The 16,240-nt window shown below is 27.5% G+C and overlaps 2 protein-coding genes and 1 long non-coding RNA gene across 9 annotated transcripts in view; 1 reads left to right on the forward strand and 2 right to left on the reverse strand.

Annotated features, from left to right (window-relative positions):
• LOC106677456 (zinc finger-containing ubiquitin peptidase 1) overlaps nt 1-15,481 on the forward strand; it is a 27,651-nt gene extending 12,170 nt beyond the window's left edge. For 4 of the 7 annotated variants that reach the window (XR_010844118.1, XR_010844117.1, XR_010844122.1 and 1 more), the window contains exons 11-13: nt 14,191-14,309; nt 15,042-15,186; nt 15,295-15,481. The gene's annotated coding sequence lies outside the window, so the exon portion shown is untranslated. Of the gene's footprint in view, nt 1-14,190; nt 14,336-15,041; nt 15,187-15,294 lie in introns of all 7 variants that reach the window. The other 3 variants (XR_010844119.1, XR_010844121.1, XR_010844120.1) reach the window with 3 other exon arrangements.
• LOC136796409 (uncharacterized) lies at nt 6,748-7,472 on the reverse strand. The gene is made up of 2 exons (XR_010844124.1): nt 7,061-7,472; nt 6,748-6,950 (listed from the first exon to the last, which is right to left on the reverse strand). It is a non-coding gene; the product is annotated as an uncharacterized lncRNA (long non-coding RNA).
• Nucleotides 9,080-16,240, reverse strand: part of LOC106677457 (tRNA (guanine(10)-N2)-methyltransferase homolog) — a 14,176-nt gene continuing 7,015 nt past the window's right edge. The window contains exons 4-10 of the mRNA XM_014415389.3: nt 15,902-16,036; nt 15,360-15,516; nt 14,518-14,624; nt 12,811-12,952; nt 10,964-11,162; nt 10,621-10,747; nt 9,080-10,416 (exon numbers count right to left, since the gene is read on the reverse strand). Coding sequence (XP_014270875.1) covers nt 10,306-10,416; nt 10,621-10,747; nt 10,964-11,162; nt 12,811-12,952; nt 14,518-14,624; nt 15,360-15,516; nt 15,902-16,036 — 978 coding nt within the window. The 3' untranslated portion in view covers nt 9,080-10,305. The remainder of the gene's footprint in view (nt 10,417-10,620; nt 10,748-10,963; nt 11,163-12,810; nt 12,953-14,517; nt 14,625-15,359; nt 15,517-15,901; nt 16,037-16,240) is intronic.

Raw genomic sequence — 16,240 nt, forward strand, 5'->3', positions numbered from 1 at the left:
TTGTTAATCATAAAGTTATTATTAAGTATATCACAAGTCTTTTCTTTTAATTTATTATTTAATTCTTTTAATGGTAGAAACACAGTACAATAAATAGTAGGATTGGAGAGAGAGGTCACTACATATTGCAAATTTTGTTTTATTATGAAAGTGAATTTTTTTTCTCAAAAATAAATCAATTAAGTCTCTTGCAATAATTAAGCTGATAAAAGTTTTACCATATGGAATAAATATATTCTTTAAAAAATTATTGGAATATTCTTGAAGTGAATCTTAAAATATTAAATAGCTTATGAATAGTCTTTAAGAAGTTCTGGTAATAAAATAAAAATGAATGCTTCCTCTATAATCGAATTGAAATATTTAAAAATTATAATCCTTACTTCCTCTTTACTATCTCTTTTTATAGGTTTAATAAATTATTCATTAAATAAGTTTTCTCTCTTTCATAGATAAAAATATATTTAATTAATACATATAATATCAATGTGTGTTCGTTCCTTAAGTACAAAATTCTTTGATTGACCTAAAACTAATAGATTAATTTAATTTCTTTAAAATCCTAATATTAAAATTCTTCTCACTAATTTTTGTTTTATTATGTCCCCAATTAAAAAAAAAAAAATCAATAAATAGAAAAAATTCATTCTTGTCTTTGTGGCCTTCATTACAATATGTGAAAAATTTTATTTTGTTTTTAATTAGTATTGTTTTAAAAACAATAATAATTATAAAACAAATGCAGAAGTAGTTTGAGAAGTTGTTTCTATGATCTCTCTGGATGGTTTCTTCATTGATTTTCCATTCCATTTGTATTGTTCCTTGATTTTTTTTATATATTTTGGTTTTATTTGTATTATCCATTATTGTTTATTTGTTATCATGAGGTTGATTTATTAAAATATTTAATTTTTATACTGTTAGTTATACTACAAGTTGTGTTAAAAAATATACTCTCCTTTCACTTATTTTTAAATATTGTTTATTTTTTTAATATTTACATAAACTGCCTAAATTATCACTTAGAAAGAAAGTATTATATTATTATGTAATCAAACTTGTAAATTATTTATTATTATTTTTTTTTTTTCGGCCAAGACTCCTATTGGAGTCCTATATTGCCATACCGTGGTTGGGGGTCAAAGTTCTTCATTTTGTGGGACCGCCTGTCAATGAAAAAAGCCAACGTCCTAGGCAGAATACGAACCGGCACCGCCATTAGACATCAGATTGGTAATATTGTGTCTTAACCACTGAGCTACGGGCGGCCCTATTTTTAATATTGATTAATTTATTAAAATTAATATCTTTAACATACAATTCACTTTTTTTAATGAGTGAATATATTCCAATGTCATTATTGTTTAATTTTTTCCATTTCTCATCAGAATGAAAATCAGTCATGCCGTAAAACTTTTTAAAAAATGTTAACAAATTTAATTACAATCAAAATTTTGTTTTTCAGTATTTTGAAACCATACTTTCTACGCAAAAAATAAAAAAAAGGTTTGAAATTTTCTCTTACATTTTACAAGTTTATAATTAATTAACTATGTGTTAGGTATATATCCAAGCAAGATTTCAAAGAGTTCTAATCTTTGCTTTGTAGGTCCATTTTTTGAAATAAAGTTATTAACTCCTGAAACTTTATATCTGAATATTTACTGCACTTATGGATATTTGTTCAAATTTAATAAGTATGAACAATGTACCTATGGTTAATTATTGTCATTTTACAACTCGTTCTAATTGAATCTCTTAGTGGTTTGGAAATTCAGACATTTTAAAAACCAATTAATTGTTTTCTAGAAATTAATCTTTGTTCATTAAGGATAATAATTTTAACTTAGCTGAATATCTTCCTTTTTTCCTCTATTTTATTGATTTATTAGTGTGTGTTAATAACTATATACATTTCTTACAATTGTCCATTATGTTCTACATGTTGTATGTTCTACATTGCTGTGATACAACTAATTCTAGATTTGAGAACTGAATAGGGCTGAAATGGATAAAGATAAATGTGGGTTTGTTTTGGTTTTTCTAAAACATAACCGTTCATTCTAGCAGGTAGTAAGTCTTATTTCTGTTTTGTATTTTGTCTTTTTATATTTAGTGTTGTTAATTTGGTTTTATGTGTTTATGAGGCTAGAGTAACGTCAATTTAAATTTTGTGCAATCGATTTTTTGTAGATAGCCCATTTCTTATATTTTTCCTTAGGGATTATTTCTTTCAGATTTCTCTTGAAATTGTTTTTTTTTTTTTCTGATGTATGATTTTAGTTGTATGAAATTTGAATCTATGTCCTATTTGTCTGAAATGTGTAATGGGATCAGTTTGTTAAGGTGTTTTTTTTTTTTTTGTTATAGAGCTACTACTATATTTGTGTTGATATACCCTTCTTTTGAGATACTATTCCGAGATTCCAAAATAGGATTTCCCACAATTATCTAAACAGGGAATTTAATTTATATTAGATATTAAATACTATATTAGATTGTAGCTCTACTTAGTCTTTTTCTTTTGTATTAGTGTAAAGTTTAGATAAAGTTGCAGTGTTTTCCTATGTAATAGCATAATCGTTTTTGTTATTGTTTAGAGTTTTTTAAATATTCTATATTTAGAAAACCAATAAATAGGTGGATATTCAGCTAATAAATTGTTATGCCATCAATAATACAAGAATCCCAATTGTCAAAATTCCCAAAATTAATTCTATTTTGACATGTTTCAAAAATTTTAAATTAATTTTACTATATTATATTTTTATTGAGATATAGCAATAATATCATCTGTTTATCAATTCAAGTATAAGATAGAAATAGATATAGTGTTCATGTGAAGCATCATTCATCATTCTATGGGGGCAGGCTAGCTAAGCTGTAGTTTAACTTAAGCTTAAACCTAATTCCCATAATTTTCTAGTTCCTAATTTTAATTATAGTTATACAAATCTTTATATATTTTATGAATTTACCAATTATTTTTTTTAGATATTTTAAGTTTTTTCATAATCTTTAGTTTTATTGAGGGTTTACTAAAACATTGCTTAGAAATTGAACATTTTACTATTGATCCATATTAAGAGGATTCCAAAAAATGTTTTTTCTTTAAGTACCGGTAATAACTTTTTGAATTAATAAATATTTTAATCAGTATTGGGATTTCATCCCCATCCTCTTTAACAGGACTTGGTAAAGAAAAGTGATAGAATAATGAGAAGATGTAGTCCTTTCTTTTGTGATTTCATTAATTGGTTTTTAAGTTAGGATTAAATTAGTTTTTGAAAAACAACTAATCAGTTTGAGAGTAATCTTGAATTAAAATAAAGATTTTTGTTTTAGATGAAATAAAAAAAAAAATTTCAGAGTTAAACATTGATACATATGTTTCTGTTCTGGTATACTTAAATTAACTGTTAGTAAATATTATTAAAATTTATTATTGTTAACTTTACTTGTTTGTTTATTATTTATGGAAAATGTTTCTTTTATTTTTCCTGGTTATTTAAGTAATGTTGAATATAAAACTAATATTTTGTATAAGGAATTTATTATTGTTAATTAAATCTTTGAGAAACAATTTAGCTCTTGTATTGATTGACCAGAATTTCACGGGAGTTTGCACTTAGTTCAATATATTTGGCTCAATCACACTATTTGAAATATTATTAGATTATTAAAATTGTATTATTCTTATAGTTATTCCCTGTTAAGCAATTGATTGAATCTTATCAATAATTCCTGTTTTACATTCAGTATATCAGAGCATATGCATTTATTTAAAAGAAAAATATATAATTAATGAAATGGGGGTTGAAACATTTTTCAACCTATACTATTTATTCTCTTTCTGGTCTATTCTTTCTCTTATATTTTTTATTTTAATATATAATAATATTGTTTTTCTCTGTTAATGTTTTTGTTTTTCTGTTTAATTTATCCTTTATCTATTATTTTTATCGCTCTTACTTTATTCTACTAATTTCATATTTGTCAACATTTATATTATCGTTCTAGTCAGCCTAAATTGGGTTTAAATAAATTCTTACTTATTACTTTTTAATTGAATTTTTTCTTATAATTTGACATGGTTATTGGAATGGTATATGTACTTCATGAAATGATCTTAAAGAAAAAAAATTATCCCCAGACTCATTAGCAACTTAAATCTAAATTTAAAACATTAATATTATTTAGTACTCTGTGTCATCTGTTAACTGAATAATTTATTTTAGAAAGGTCACAAGTCAAACATTATAGATACATAATTTTATTGAAAAATTTATTCTCTGATTGTGGAACAATTTGTTCATCTCATAAATTGTAATCTCTGGAATTCAAATTGTGTTAAGATAGGTTTTTTTGGATTACTCCAAAGGTTTTTTTTTTTTTTGTCCTTATACCCTTTCTAAAATAGATGATTCAGTTATCAAGGAAAACAAGTGCATGATTAAGAATGTAATGAAAATAGTAATGTCTAAAGTGCCCTTAAATTCTTTAACTTTCATGCACAGATCATTTTGTTCAAATGAGATTTTATATATATATTGTTGATGAAAACTCTTTTGGTTAACAGGGAAGACTGTTGTTATTACACGAGTTTTTATGTATTTTCTGCTTTTGCATACACCATGTCAGAGTTGTCTCAATCTGTGATATATTACTTGAAGTTCTTATAAAACAAAACCTTAATACTTATATTTATATATTGTTTAAATATAAAAAGTATATAATGCTGTGATGATTGTAGGCTATGGCTTCAGATTAATTCATATTGCCAAATCCACTCATGTATTGACTTCACATAATAAATGTTTTAAAAAAAAATGATATTTTTTGCAATCCTAGTAGCATGAATTCCTATGTATATATATTTTATTTTTTCTCTTCCATCGTGACCTTAAAAAAACTATTTCCAGTTACTTTCATATTAAAGCATTCCGCATGTATGGTTTATAGTTTTATACAATTTGATTATTTATTTGGATAGCAGACATCAAAACTTTTAAGAGATATTTATTAGGAGCTTATTGTCAAATGAATAAACTTTCCAACACTGGGAATAAGAAAGAAACTTGGGAAATGAAATGTTGAGGCCTAAAGGAAAAAAGAAAGAGGGAACATAGCAGATTAATCATGAAGGGATTTTAGGTTTTTATCAAATAATGAGAAATTAACATTTTTTTCAATATATTTTAGCATATAAAATGGAAATGGCTACTCCTATAAAGATAATTATAGAAACTGTTTTATGGAACATTTTACTAGCTTCAACTTTAGTAATAATTGACATCTTTACATCTTATAGTTCCTGGGAAAAATTTATCAAAACCCATTTTTCCCCCAAAAACCAAAAATCAACACTGAGGATTTATTTTAGCAAATATCATGGAAACTGTTTTCCATTCATTCAGACCAGCTACAATCCTTCTTGCTTCTTGCCATGACTCGACTACCCAGCATAATATGCTCTCTGCAGACCTGTGCTATTCCTCATTGGGACTGCCGCCTTTCCTTTGTTGTCCCTGGAAGTTCCATTGAAACTAGCTGAATATACTATTAAGTAGTTTTTTAATTAATGGTTAACCACTTAAGAGTGGCGGATTCTATGGCATTTGCTATCTTGATTTATTGTTATTTGGTAAACAATGTTGGTTTTTTAAAAACTATATCTTAGGAACTATTGAACATAGAGCTCTACTAGGGCTTAAGTTTTAGTAAATTTACACTACTTTAAAAAAGGTTTTATTAATTTTTATCTTGTTAGTGATAGCTTTAAAGATTCTGAGTACTGAGTGAAAAATGAGCTTAAATTTTAGGCTTCTCGGTTTTTCAGCCATTATTTTTTTACATCAATAACATTATATTTTTCAAGATACACTTTTTTATTAATTGATACCACACTACATTACATTGATTTAAAATAAAAAAAAAAGAAGCAAAATTGCACAAAAAATGCATTTTGCATGCTTAAATGTTTCTAGACTAGTCTATCAAAAGAATATCAACAAACAAAAAAAATTCCCATCTGTATGGGAATTAGCTTCACCCAATTCTAATATAATCAAACTGAGGATATGAGTAATGCACTATTTTGTCAGTTTTATCACAAGTTTTTCTTCAACCATTTGAATTTTTACAGAGGTTGGTGCAATTTTTTGAGCTTGTTTCAATTTTAACTATAGTAAAATATCTTAACAATTTAGCTTTATTTATATAGGATCTTTTTCATTGGAAATAAAATAATAAGAAGCCTTAAAAATCTTTTTAATTAAAGTATTGAGTATGATCTATTCATCAAGTTTGATAATATGTTCTATGAACTTCAATTTAGAATGACAAAATATCATGTAATAATTTTCAAGATGGAAGTTGTTCTCTGAATGACATTTCTTTTCTCAATGTATCATCATCTCAAAAACAACAAAGGAGAACTACCCAGATCTAAGATGTTTCCTCATATTTATTTATAGCAGACTAACCTTGAAATTCCATGTAACAATGTTCAAGGACAGGATTGTAATATTAAATTCATCATAAATGTTTATAAAAATTGGAAAGGATATGAAACATCTTATCTTCATATCCAGAATGTATGTTGATATGTTATTTGATGTATCTATGCTCTGCACAAATCCAATTGCTTTATAGAATAGCAAGAGGAATTTAAGAAACATTTCAAGTTAACTAAAGAAACATGGTCTACCTAAGAGATGGGAGTAAAGTGATAAAAAAACAATCAACTTTACTTTGATATCTTTAATTCATAAGTACAATAAGATCACATTTTTGGTTTACAATGATTTGAGAAAAGATTACTTAAAATAATACTAATTACATATTTTACACTGTACAATCCAAGTTAGATATTAAATCCCATTTTCCTCATGCAATCCTTGTGAGCTTCAATAAGACTTTGACAGTTTGCTTCCCCATTTTCAATGATACTGAAATATTGATATAAATTCATACATAAAATAAAATAGGAAAATGTACTAATCATTAAGTCAATAATTAAAAAATCGTTTGTTTTAAATGGTGATCAGTGTATACTTACCAAGCATCTCTGGCTTTTTTTGTTTCCGGACATGCACAACAGGGTTTCAACTTTTTTTCTCCAGTTTTTTCTGCGGGTTTAATTTCAGCTGCAGCGACTGACATCACGTTGCGTTATACACACAAACACCAGAAGTAAATAAAGCAAGGAAGATTACAGAAGTATAACCAATATTACCGACAGTGAACCTAAGGTTACTTATGTACTGCAAAGAGATACAGTATTTTACAAAATATACTCAAACAATCCCCATAATAAGAGGGGAAATTCACTTTAGAAGGAATTATAGAGCGGAGCCTAGTATACTGTTTTTTAGATTACTCAGTTTCTATAACAGATTATCAATTTTTCCCATTTTACTTCACTTTTTCATCCCAGAACCTCAGATCAGTTGAAAGTTCCCGCTATTAGTTTTTACATGTTCTTCCCGTCATATTTACACATCTTTGTTATCTTTCCATTAAGTGATTGATCTTGATTCTAAAGGGGCCAACGGACGATCAATTTGTCGTATTGAGATAAGATTAAATTAGTTTGATCTACCTCTACATGAAATATTAACCGCCAACCTGTCCACCTTCATTCAACTTCGTCTTAAGCAATATTATTAGTCTTATGTAGGTTCGTCAAATTTAACAATGATATTAGTTTAAAATTTAAGTAGTTTTTCCTTGCCAGGCACAATCCATTACTGACGCTAGGCCTCACAAGTAGGCTTTGTCTTTTCCTCCACCTCTTTAAGTCAGGAAGCTAAACATATGCTGCTACTCCGTTCAAGTTTGTTACTTCAGGCCTTCCAACTGTTTGGGTCCGATGTAGAACCTCAGTCATAAGTTGTTTGGTTTTTTTTTTTAGGAATTGACCTTTTACCCATGTGCTGAGGGACGCCAAAATAAGGATTTTCATGCAAAATTCTTTTAATTATCTCCACACTGCGATTATCTTCAGATTTCAGTAGACAAAACCTTTCACTCGTTGAAATCGGAATTCTCCAACTTCAAAGTTTCAGCTATGTTCCCTCCACAATCGACCCATGTATGTTTGGTTCTGTCTTTATTTACTACTTTGGCCAAATCTTCTGACAGCTTTGATGATTGCTAACTTAATGTTGATGAAGGTATCTCGTAGAACACGCTCGGATCCATCTATTATGTCGATGCTATCTACCCTATTTAGGGATTTCTAGGCAATAATAGGTAAGGCAGCTCATTCCCCCGGTTTTGAGCCAACATCCGTTTCTAAATCTTCTGATATATTAGGGGTATTCATGATGTGTTAAATGCAAAATGTTTTACCATGTTAAATATTCTAAGTATATGATTGTGAGCAGCCACATTTAAAGTTTCTTCTGATTTGTGAGGAAGAGAATCAAGATAAGCTAATTGACAGATGTCATATTAGATTATAATTATTCTCATACATTACTTTATTAGTTTTAAAAACATACAAAACACTGCTAATACACAATTATAACACGATCTATGAGCAAGTAATCTAACACAACAAAACGGTGACGAGTTCATCATGTCTATTGCGTGATGTCATTCACTATTTAACAGACTCTCAACCATGTTATATCGTTTTAACATGGTAAAAGAAGGAAATATTTCTCCATTAACATGTTAAACTAAAGACCATGAAAACCCCTATTAGATGATTCCGACTTCTGATGGTCGTTTTCATCATCACGAATATGAAATATGGGGCTTGAACACCTTGGTGAATATACAGCATTATCCCACAAATCACACTACCCTTTCTTAACTAGAGTGGGAAAGGCTGAGTTTTTATTCCAGAGGACCACCAGGTAATCCAAAAATTTGACAAAGAAGAATGAAAACTAGAGGATCAATGGGAATTATTGGTCCTTCACACCATCATCTCATAACAGCTTCAATATGAAACATCTAATTTTTTTAACAATAAATAATAATCCATCAATGAGTAACATTGAAACTTCTTTTTTTAATAAAAGGAAGATGGTCAGGGTATGGTCAAAGAAAAACTTGAATAGTATTTATATTGAATTTTATTTTAAATGATGTATTTATAGTTATTTACAACTGTATAAAAATAAATACAATTAGTAAATTTGCTCTAAGTTATAAAATGATATGATACAAACATGTGGAGAATCTACTCATTGATAGAACTCCAAAGCACTAAAACTTATAATCTAAAGATGGCAGCAGAAACTTTCTTCACTTTCTCCTTCTAGTGATAGTTTGTTTAAAACATAAAGCTTAACAATGAACTCAGCCAAGTTTGTATTATAATACTTACATGTGTTGCCTGCGTAACATTATAATTTAAGAAAAACTGTTATTATCTTAATATTTTTTTAAATTTACCAGAAAAAAATGTGATATAATAAAGTATAGAATTCCCCAATCCTATATATATAGTTTTATTTGATAAGAGAAAATGCACTAGTCAAACGAGATGAAATTTACCTGAATTTCAGCCTATATGCACTCACCAATTGCTTTCTTTTTCTAATTATTTATCTTCAGGGTTCTCAGAGATGCCCACAGTTTCAATCATACCTTAAGTTGATACATGTATCATTTAATTCCAACTGGGTTTTTCCTAACCACTGACCTGTCTCTCCATTATTCATCATACAATTCAAACCTATAAAAAGTCTTTCATCACTTAGCTATTTTAATTTGAATATTCTACCTTCACTCTTCTTAATTACTTTAATCATTTGTCTTAATTACTTCTCTACTATAATTCATTGGTCAATGGACATTGTTTTGTTATAAAAACTAAAATTTTTAATACATTTTAACATATTAAATGTACTCTTATTAAAACAAACAGTGACTTATATTATGCTGAAGAGGGGAGCACAATATCCCTGAAATGTCGAAGAAGAGAATATATGCATTAAAAACGTTATATTTTTATTGTAAGTTTTTGATCTTTAGACAATCATAATTTTTAAAAAAGTAAATCATAAACAGAAACAAATTAATAAAATTTACATATATATAAAAGCATGCTAAATGTCATCCAATGTAAAGATTTTATTATACAAAACCAAAAGAAAAATTCTGGATCACAAATATTTGAATATTTATAATATTTGAAATTCTACATTTAGTATTATAAAAATAACTTTAAAAAAAGAAATAAAACTGATTATAAATAGTCTAAAAAAGTGGAAAAACACTCTGTGTTTATTTGATATATCAATACTTAATATCATCTGCATTGAAATATAGATCAGTAGAACAGCATTAATTATCCTTTCTATCTGCTTTCGCTTTCCGAAGTTGTTCTACATATTTGTAGTAACGTTCTCTGAATGTTTCTTCATCGTATAGGATACCATTAGTGCATGAACTGGACTAAAAAATAAAAACAATTAATAGATTTATATGAATAACACAATAAAACAGCAATATCAAACAAGATTTTTCCTTATCATCTGTAAAGAACTCAATGAATTAGAAAAAGGAAGCTGAATCAACTGTATCTTTTATCTCTTTTCTTTTATAATTAAAATTTTTTTTCTTGAAACGAAACACTATAAGATTGATTGTATAGTCTACCTTAAAGTTCTTAATCTTTTCGTAAGTAAGCAATCTTCTAGAAGAAGTAGTTGATAGAATTTGTTCAGAATTCCCAACCAGTTGTAAGCAATCATGATACGGTAATTTCTTTTCATCATATTCACATCTGTAATGTTAGTATTACTTTAATTAATTATTTTGGTAATTAGCATGATTAAAATCAGAATACATAGATGATTAAGTATATCATAAAACATGAATTGTATAATACAAATGATTAAATAAGAACTTGGTCCATTCAATAAAAGTAAAAATTCAGACCTGCTATATTATTTTAGTTATCTAGCTATATTAATCCTGGTTATAAATTCTAAATTTATACCTGATGATAGGAAGCCATGTCACTAATCGGGAACCAATTTTTAAGTATAATGCAGCAAAATTCAACAGATCAGACATGAGGCGAGAAAGAGGATAAACAATTTTACTAGGAATATGAGTAGGCAGGTGTTGTTCGCTGATTTTTTTATCTTCTTTATGACAACCAACCCTTTCTATAGCTTCTCTCATTCCATACGGAGCTGGAAAATTACAATAAAATATTCAAATAAGAGAACAATTATTTTAATCATTGGCTTGAACCACATCTAAATATATGACCATCTTAATTTTAATGTATTTTATTTCAGCACACATTAACAAGTTGGTTTACAACCTCAAATTTGTCCTTCATTTTCATTTCATTTCCTCTTCAATATTCTAATATAATCTTGACACTTGTACAAATAAAAAAAAAATCGATTGTGACACCATTACTGAACTATAATGCTGCGCTTAGTTAAAATGCCTTATTTACACTTTCATCATCTTGAGAACATTGAAGTTTTATTTTCATTATGTGACCTGTACCTAAGGGTTCAAAGTTTTGTATTACTTTCTTTTTCAATAAAAAAAACCCTCATTACTTTTGACTTTTTTATTCTATCATTGACAACTTTTCAAACATTAGTTCATCATATGGTCCAATCTATAATTATATTTTAAAAATCAGATCTTATTAAACATCTACATTAATTTCCACATTTATATAATTTACGACTATTTCACACATCGTATACAATTATTTGATACGAAAAAGTCAAATATCCATATAATTATTCATTTAATTACCTTAATCATCCCATTTCCTTATCACCTCTTTCAGATATTTGTCTCGATTTAAAAAAAAACATTGTCATTTATTCCTCCTGCAATTAATGTTACAGCATAATAAATATTTAACAATGCAAGCAGGAAACATATCGAATCAATATACATAACTAAAAATATTAAAGATGCAGTTAATTTCAAGTCAGGTGTAAAAGAAATAGGTCAACATTATATTGACATAATTAACAAAATGAATATGTAACAATAATCAGTGTGACCAAAACCAACAGGGGTAGAACTTGACTAAACCTTCTCAAATAAATAAAAGCTCAACAGTCCAATTACAAAGAGTGACAAGTAGATAGACATCTACAAATAGGTATAATTTGAGAATGGAAATAAAGTAATTAAAAATTACTTTTTCTTAAATATTGTGGAGTAACATTAATTGCAGGAGGAATAAATTGAATTTTTGAAAAATCAAGACAAATACCTTACACGGAGTAGAAAATAGGATGAATAAGGTAATTAAATAAAAAATATATAGATATTTGGCTTTTTCCATTTCATATAATAATTGTATACAGTGTATGGTATAGTAATAAATTATGCAAATGTGGAAGTGAATGTAAAGGGTTCATAAGATCTAATTTCAAAAACAAATACAGATTAGACCAGATGATGGATAAATGCCTTAAATGTCACCAATCAAATAATAAAGAAGTGAAAAGAACCGAGTTTTTTTTCCCTTGAAAAAAAAAATAATAATACATTGAAGTTTCATATTTCTTATTGTGCCATCATAGCTTTACATTATGAGGCATTACATATTACATGATTTACATTAAGCATTACAGCAGAACATTATAACTCAATATTACAAGAGGTAGGACATTATAAATAAGTAAAGGGAGTTGACATCATTAATAATTTAAACTCTTATAAGAGTTAATATAAAAGTTTTAAAAGAAAAAAAAGCTAAAGAATACTAGATACCAGTGTCAAAATAGAAAATATAAACCTAGAAAATAACTATTAATTTTTATAGTAAGTTAATAAATGTTCTATGAGTGAACTTACGATCTGTAATAATTGCATCAAAGAGAATACCGGGTCGCCAAAGTGGAAGTGATGAATCAGCAACAATAACATCGATGTAATGATCTTCCAACCCATACTGTTTCAAATTACATAATACACTTTCATTACTTCTTGGTTTATGCTGAAAATTATGAATAACTTCAAGCATTAAAAGTCTGTAAATGCATTGTTTAGGCAAAGTATATTAAATATTAAATAATGTTATTAATCATAATTACACAAGGCTTAACAACTAAAAATAAATTATTTGGGTATTGGTTGGCTAAATTAAAAAATTGGTTGCTGTGCGCACCACTTAACAAAACTTTCACTCACAGCCCTACTTTGAGTTGAAATTAATTCTCATTCATTTCAGAAGTATGATCCAGTGTGTGTATCACACAGTTTTTCTAAAAATCTAAGACCAAAATGGAGGAAAATTTTGAACAAAATATTTTTATTTTTCTGGTGCTATATACCTAGAATACCACAGTTTAACAAAAGATAATGAATTTGAGAAAATGTGCTTGCAATCAGGAGAGATCGGGTAGTCTCGGTTTTCTGAGCCTGTTTCTGTCTTCCTTTTTTTCCTACTTAAGTGATTCATAAATGTTTTTAATATTTTGTATTCATCCATTATTTAATATTGCCAACAATGAGAACTGGTTTTTATTTATTTCAAATAAAAAAAAAAAGGAAACACACTTTAGAGGAAGATATTTTAACATTTGTCATTTATGCCATGAGAATAAGACTAACAAAGAACATTCAATTGAAGGTTGATGTACAAAGTTTAATCAAAATTGTTGAAGCTGTTACAAACAAACCAACCCAGCAGTCTCATAGAGAAGTCAAAGATGACGGATGGACGAATTTCTATAAATTAGATTTTTGGATTCTCCTTAACTTGATACATGAAACCTCTAATTTTGAGAGGCAGAGGAGTTAATTTTATTTCTTAGGAAATTACAAGGGGTCTTTATAACAATATCATACATTATCTAGTGTCAGTGAAAAAAAATAATAAGTAGCATGTAACAGCACTTAAAAAGAAGAAAGGAAATGAGGTTGGAAATAGGTAAATTCTACATAAAAACAGGAAGATATGATCATTTTGGGACATTAAAATATAGGTCTTGTAAATGTTGCGAGAACTTGATTCGGGGCTTTAATCAAGCAAAATCTTGATTTTCAAATTCAACGTTAAGTTATAGACAGGATTGTGGTGCAACTTCACAAACAAATAATTTTTCAAAAACAGTTTTTTTTTTTTTTCAGACAACAAATCACCAATTAATATAGGTTATTAAATTTCAAATAAAATATAGAGTATTATGTACTCAATAGAAATGTTGAAGAAGCTTTTTGTTTTGTTTTCAGATCTGTTATAACAAGTTTCCTTGTCCTCTATGCCCAGAGGAAAGAATCTAAGGGAGTATGAATATTGTAAGACTGTGACCTGAATGATTTATTTTGTTTGCATCAACATTTACTATCTGGTATAATAAAAACAGGATATTTGATTGTAAATCACATCATAAACAGTATCCTTAATAGAATATTAATCATAAACAGTATTCTTAAAATAGAGTTATGAATTGAAGGTCCTGATCTAGACCACTGTAAAATTAAAGTTTTTATCACTAATCTTTTAAAGGATAAATATTATAATCAAAATTAAAAATGATTCAATGAGTTATGAGTTACCCTGTCTTGTTTTCTTGTTGGTCTAGTTTTTCCATGAAGCATTAAATAGTCAATATCTGTACCAAGTACATAACCACCGAATTCAGCAGCTGCTATGAGAAGAGATCCTAAAAGTAAATCAACTAATAATAATAAAAATAATAAACTATTCACTGCTTCTAATAAGTAGTGAAACCAATAAGTAAATAAATACTGATTTATCAGGAATCATTTGTACACCAACAAACTTATCCTAACTAGTTAGTTCATATGTTCCAGTTTTGTTACTCTTTCAGTTTTCCTTTCTCCCTCAATATATATAGTTTTTAAATTTTTTACACCATAGAAGAATTTTAGGTTGAAATATAGTATTAAAAAAAGTGCAAAATGTATCAAAACAAAATATGATCATTTTTTAAACAATGATTTGTACATTCTTATTTCAGAATAAGAAGTATTAAAAAGTAATTAACTTCTGAGATGTCTATATTTTCAGTAATATCTAATATACAAAATGGTAAACTTTTTTCTTTCTCCCCTACCAGGCTATTTCTAGCATATGGGGTGGTTATCCTACTGGCTACTAATCTATTTTAGCCAGATTGGTAAAGTAGATTTCCAGAGTGTGCCTGAAAATAAATGTTAACCCACCCAAGCCAGATTTGAACATGGTGCCACTTCTGATTTCAGGTAGCTAAGAGGATGTATTAACACTCTCAGCCTCCATGGCCTCAAAATATATAATATAGTGTAAAATTATATCACAATTCACTTTATTTATTTTTTTTTTTTTTTTAGGAATCAGAAAGAAACAGTAAATTAAAAAACAAACACAGAATTTCAAGAAAAATATTATTTGATACCTGAGCCAACAAATGGATCAAATACAATATCTCCCACACAGATCTTCGCTTGGTTCGCCATAATCAGTGATAATTGAGGATCCATACTTGTATTGCCAATAAATTTTCTTTTTTTGAGTGAATGTTTCGAAATTAATTCACGCTGGCAAGAAGCAACCTACAATAGTAACGAAAAAGTTAAAAAAAGTAGTATGAACTATAACTCTAAATGATAATTTATACATAAATATTTTTAAATAGTACATGTATAGAGCTATTGATGTTAGAAAACAAGTATATTCATATGAAATCACTTTTGATAAATATTAATTTGTTTTTTGCTTATTCTTTGGTAAAAATGTTAAAACCATTAGATACAACTTATGATGAGTCTAGCAGAGAGCACTTTTTTTTTTTGTTATTATTTACTTTTTACATCTGAAATTAAAACGAAAGGCCAAAATATGGTTGATAATTTTAGTGTTGAAAATTTTCTGAGGAGTGAAAACTCTAAATACAAAGTGAAATAAAAATTAAGAATTATAAAATAACAGAAACATTACCACACGGCCAAAATACAATGCCCTTGGATGTGGCGGAGCAGTGGTGTGGTCCACACCATAGTACTCAATATACTGCAGAGCCAATTCTGGATTTTTTAATTTAACTCGGCCATTTAATGGTAGATAACTGAAACTCTGGAACAATAATACAAAATAAATGTATACATTTTAAATTTTCTCTTAAACACACCATGCATTTAAAAACTTATTCATGTCAAGTTTTATAAATGTTAGTTGGTGCCAATATTTATTTATGCAAATTTCTAATCTTCGGCCAATTAGTTTCATTTTGTCTTTATACATATGTATATACAACACAAAATTTTTAAATGTGCATAT

Source organism: Halyomorpha halys, unplaced genomic scaffold, assembly GCF_000696795.3.
Source record: "Halyomorpha halys isolate HHAL.00 unplaced genomic scaffold, Hhal_1.1 Scaffold100.1, whole genome shotgun sequence".
In the NCBI taxonomy this organism is placed as follows: Eukaryota; Metazoa; Arthropoda; class Insecta; order Hemiptera; family Pentatomidae; genus Halyomorpha; species Halyomorpha halys.